At 38.7% G+C, this 5,184-nt stretch overlaps 1 protein-coding gene across 1 annotated transcript; it reads left to right on the plus strand.

Moving 5' to 3' along the window:
• The first annotated feature begins 555 nt into the window (after positions 1-555).
• LOC103996013 (serine/threonine-protein kinase AFC1) lies at positions 556-2,778 on the plus strand. The gene is made up of 9 exons (XM_065080608.1): positions 556-748; positions 856-904; positions 992-1,106; positions 1,404-1,495; positions 1,667-1,823; positions 1,905-1,969; positions 2,055-2,152; positions 2,254-2,356; positions 2,488-2,778. The coding sequence occupies exons 1-9, from the start codon at positions 642-644 to the stop codon at positions 2,623-2,625; spliced, it is 924 nt and encodes a 307-aa protein (XP_064936680.1). The 5' UTR covers positions 556-641; the 3' UTR covers positions 2,626-2,778.
• Positions 2,779-5,184: the final 2,406 nt, after the last annotated feature.

Raw genomic sequence — 5,184 nt, forward strand, 5'->3', positions numbered from 1 at the left:
TAATGCCTTTAGCCAATTGGACTGATTATTTGGCAAAGTGATATTTTGAGTCAATTTTTTATAAAGTATATAAGATTGTGATACGCAAGTTTTATCATAGGATTAAAGAAATATATCTATTCTTCATGGTTGTTTTTGATTACTATCTATGATCTAATCTATTTTTCATCTATCACAAGTCTGTCTTATTATTTATACTTTATTGATTAACGTTTTGAAAACAGTAACATCCTTAATTATTCAATCTACTATGAGTTATCACCTACAATGTTTCTAAAATATGTTTTTTTTGCTTTGACATTGTTGGATTTTCTTGTATTGACATCGTTTTGCTTTCTGTGGATGCTGCTACTGTTTATCTGACTTCATACTTTCTTTTCTTTTTTCTTTTTTGGCAGATAAGATTCACAGCAAAATGGGTGAAGGGAAGTTGATATCCCTCCTAATCTTTCATATAAATCATTTTCTCCTTGCATGGAAGCTCAGTGGGATTTATCTCATTTACTGCTAATGCTGTCCTCTGCCAGTTTCCAAGTGGCCCATCTTTCCCCCCTGTAGTTCATTTCATCACTTTTTCTTGTCCTGTGATTTCAGGTACCTTTGGGCAGGTTCTGGAATGTTGGGATAGGGAAAGGGAGGAAATGGTAGCCATCAAAATTGTCCGGGGCATCAATAAGTACAGAGAAGCTGCTATGATAGAGATTAATATGCTGCAACAGCTTGGGAAGTATGATAAGAATGCAAGTCGGTAAGTCTTGTGCATCACTTATGTTGCCTCTAATTTTTAGATTTACTCTTTTTAGTTGTTTTAGTAGGATTAAGATTATACATGTATAAGATGGTGCATTCTTGCAGTTGTGTGCAAATACGGAACTGGTTTGACTATCGTAACCATATCTGTATTGTAAGTATATGAGTTGTGATAATTTCCCTACTTTCCCAAATACAGTTGGGAGTTGAAAATATCTGTCAACTTAAATGATCTTAACAGGTATTTGAGAAGCTTGGTCCAAGCTTATACGATTTTCTACGCAAAAACAGTTATCGCTCATTTCCAATTGATCTTGTCCGCGAGTTTGCCAGACAACTATTGGAATGTGTAGCATGTGTGTAGACAGTACTTCCACATCTTTTTTTTTATTGTTCATCTTCATCTGTGTTTTTCTGCTTGTTTTGTTTTACCCTTATGGTTATATAACCTATAAAAAGTGTGGTAGTAAAGGCCTAAATTCTTGGGCCATAATAATAGCTTTGCAATGGAACAATGCCTTCACTCTCATGAGGGGCTTGTATCTTGTTGCTTACTATTGGCCACTGTTACTTGAGATTTGATGATCTCTTACCAGTGGTTTTAACTTTTCTGAATCTTCTGTAGTCACTTCCTTTTATCTATTTGTTTGCAGTTATGCATGACATGCGCCTCATTCACACTGATTTAAAGCCTGAGAATATTCTTCTTGTTTCTCCGGAGTACATCAAAGTACCTGATTACAAAGTACTATTCTATTTCTGTCTTAAATGATGTAGCTTAGAGTTTGTTGAAAATAACTTTGACCTTATGGTTGACATTTGCTCTTAGTAATAGGTTAGCTGAATCCTTCGTTTCTTTGTGGTTAAATAACCATTGGAATGCCATTGCAGCACTAATAGTCAACTGTTTACTTAGGTGTCATCCCGATCTCCGAAACAGGGTTCCTACTTCAAGAGATTGCCAAAATCAAGTGCCATCAAGGTGATTGATTTTGGAAGCACAACTTATGATCGTCACGACAATAGTTATGTAGTGTCTACGAGACATTATCGGGCACCTGAGGTTATCTTGGGTGAGTTCTGTTTAATGAACAAAGAGCATTTTGTTTGCATCCATTTACTTATTGTTTGATAATATTAATGATTGAGTTTAGGACTTGGATGGAGCTATCCCTGTGATATTTGGAGCGTCGGTTGTATTCTTGTTGAACTTTGCTCAGTATGTTTATCAGAGAGGAGCATCTTTGTTTTAAAATCTGTTAACATTCTTCGGCATAACTCAAAGCCACGAAACATTGGTGCAGGGTGAGACTTTGTTTCAGACCCATGAGAACTTGGAACACCTGGCCATGATGGAGCGGGTTCTTGGACCATTACCTTCTAACATGCTGCGACTTGCAGCGTAAGTCCCTGATATATTGATATATTTATAAGTTTTTAAAATTACTACAACCTGCATCGAGTAGCTGTAATCGACTGTTTGTCCCTATAATTTTCTTGCAGCCGAGATGCCGAGAGGTATGTTCGAAGGGGTCATTTGAATTGGCCTGAGGGTGCAACCTCAAGAGAGAGCATGAAAGCTGTGTTGAAACTTCCTCGGCTGCAGGTACTACCTTATTTAATACAGATTTATCTATCATTTAATTACCCGTTATTTGCTAATGTAAAAGAGTTGGGAGGACAGTGTGTCGGTTTTTGTGATGATTCGAGCTGTCTTATGATAGCTTTTCTTTGTAGAATCTGGTGATGCAGCACTCAGATCATTCAGCTGGGGACTTCATCGATCTTTTACAGGGGCTTCTGAGATACGATCCTGCAGACCGATTGGCAGCAAACGCAGCTCTCTTGCATCCTTTCTTCACAAGAAATCGCTAACTCATGTATCCAATTGAGAGAAGGCTTATGCTAACCTGCACTTTTTTGCATTTACAATGAATGGGCGGTCTCGTTTGTAAAGTTTTGTATAGCGGATATGATATTGTTCTCTGATGCGTTAATGATTTATTCTGGTAGCGCGTTTGTTCTCTATTGCGTTGATTGTTTAAATCTTGTGGTTATGTTGGCGCGGAATCACTCAAGAAGTGCTTTTTACTAGGATGACAAGAAACTCGCGGAGATATGCATTTCGATTGTATCTCATTTTTCTAGGATATATGAAATTATTGCAGCTCTGCCTCCTCATCATAAATATATGTTCATCGTCGTGATATATTGGATTTGTACGGAGGATATCAAAGCAAAGGGTTGTTGTCCCTTTTTCTTTTTAAGTTTGTGTGAAGGATGTCGAAGCAAATGGTTGTTATCCTGAGGAAATATTAATTAGATCAAATTTGATAATAAAACGTTAAATATATACGCTAAACCTGTGAAGTGAATAATATCTTTATCACGGGCGATGAACCCAACAGAAGCCGCATACGTCGACCTCAACACCTGTGATCGTCTCCTCATCCTCTACTCGTGAGCTTAACTAATGAGGTGCCCGAAAGAGTTCATGGAACTTTGGTGTCACGGTTGCTGCTTCCCTGCACGCCTCCGTGAAGTCGTCAAATCCGAATCACTTTTAACTCTCCAAATTTGACACATATAGGTCTAATAAAAGCAAAAAAATCATACTCACCACCATTGCTGCAATATTATTTGTACACTTATTCAGCCACACTCACCACCAGTGCTGTGTTAATCCTCTAGACATGCACTGATCCCGAGAGTCCAACATAAATCTTCAAAGAAAAGAGAAGCCAATGTGACGGCACAGGAGAGAGAAAGTGGCACGTGGCTGTGATGGTGGGGGAGGGGGAGAGAGCGAGATAAGAGGGAAATGGTCATCTTCCATGCTTCAACTCAAACCACCGTATCTTCCTCACCTTTCCATTCTTTGGATATTGCTGTTCCAAGATAATAATAAAATTATATGATCTTTAAAAAAAAATTAAAATTACATATTCAATATATATATATATATATATTCACAAAACAAATTAATTTCGCATTAAATCCTCATCAACAAACTATCATTTGACTATCGTAATAATTCTTAGTAATCATAGTCCCTAATGATTAATAAGCTATACTAAATTCATTGGGATAAATTCATCCTTTTATAGATTTTAAACCTATATATATAATATGCATTTTTTTATTTTTCCATTTAAGACAAACAAGTATGAAGTGGCCCCACAGGCCCCCGCACCACTCAGTGACCTCTCCGGTCTGCCTCCGGAGGCGGTTGCCTCCCATCGATTCTTTGGCCCCTTCGCCTATTTATCGCAGAGCATTAACCGGCGGAGACGGAGAAGAAGCCATCAAGAAACAAGAAACGGAGAGAGAGATAGAGAGAGACTACGGTGGTAATGGAAGCAGCCAAAGTAACTACAAGGTTTCTCATATCAAACCTTACTCCTATCCATAAGCCGCTTCTCCCCTCCACCGCACGCCTTCATCGGCGGCCGCGGCCCCTCGCCTCGCGCTGCCTCCAGACCCCCGACCCCGCGCTCCCCTACTCCGCCGTCGCCTCCGGTCTCCCCCGGCACCGCCTCGCTCGTCTCGTTGACGAGTTCTTATTCTCTCATTATTTGCATGTTCTTGATCTTTGATTGTTTTTGTTTGATTGTCACTGTTTTTACTCTTCTAGACACCTGTAGTGCTATTGGTGTACTTTATTCTACTGTAGCCTGAACTACTGTGGTCTTGAACTGTATTTGCTGTGTCCACAATTATCAATCCATCAATTGCAGGCGTAGTACCTAATATTAGTTTAGTGCACAAACTCTCTGCCAGACAGAGGACTTTGTGTTTGTATATGCATACCTTGTGCCGAACCATGCTGACAAATTGTGGATGTGCCACAGTAGTGAAGATGAATATTTCGTTATAAACAGATGTATGTATACTTCATCTTATGTTGGTGTCGTGCAGAAAGAAGAATTTATTGCATTACTCTTCTGTTTGGCATGAACGGAAGTTTTGACAAGTTCTCATCATCCCATTACAGTGTAATTGCAGGCAATGTTTTTATTTTCTGACGAGTCAAAAATTAAAGAACTGGTGTGAGTGTCCTACGATAAAAGAAAATCTTTTTACATGGATCCAGAGGTCCAAGGCATATTGACTGCTGCACAGAAGTTGTGGCCTCACATCCATATATCTGATTCCTCGGTAATGGCAGATAGGGCTGTTAAAATGGCAGAAGCTGGATGCAAATATATTGCAGTACTTGGTGTGGACTTCGTGTCTGAAAGTGTTGGTGCAATACTTGATCAGGCTGATTTTAAGAAGGTATGTGGTTTTCATTTGTTTTTATCAATGAACATTTTACGTACTCATTCTTCTTGTTTTGTGTTCCCTTAAGATATTTACAAAAGTACAAGTTACAAGTTCTTGCTCCAAAGAACCCATCATTATAGTCAGATTATTCGCTTTAAGGTTTTGAAC

The sequence above is a fragment of the Musa acuminata genome, chromosome BXJ1-8, assembly GCF_036884655.1.
Source record: "Musa acuminata AAA Group cultivar baxijiao chromosome BXJ1-8, Cavendish_Baxijiao_AAA, whole genome shotgun sequence".
NCBI classification, from domain to species: domain Eukaryota; kingdom Viridiplantae; phylum Streptophyta; class Magnoliopsida; order Zingiberales; family Musaceae; genus Musa; species Musa acuminata.

Excerpts from the sequence above, each read along its gene's own strand:
- LOC103996013 (XM_065080608.1), top strand. The coding sequence starts at position 642 with ATGGTAGCCATCAAAATTGTCCGGGGCATCAATAAGTACAGAGAAGCT. Across the intron at positions 749-855 it reads TATGATAAGAATGCAAGTCG|TTGTGTGCAAATACGGAACT; the intron begins GTAAGTCTTGTG and ends GCATTCTTGCAG. Across the intron at positions 1,496-1,666 it reads TCAAAGTACCTGATTACAAA|GTGTCATCCCGATCTCCGAA; the intron begins GTACTATTCTAT and ends CTGTTTACTTAG.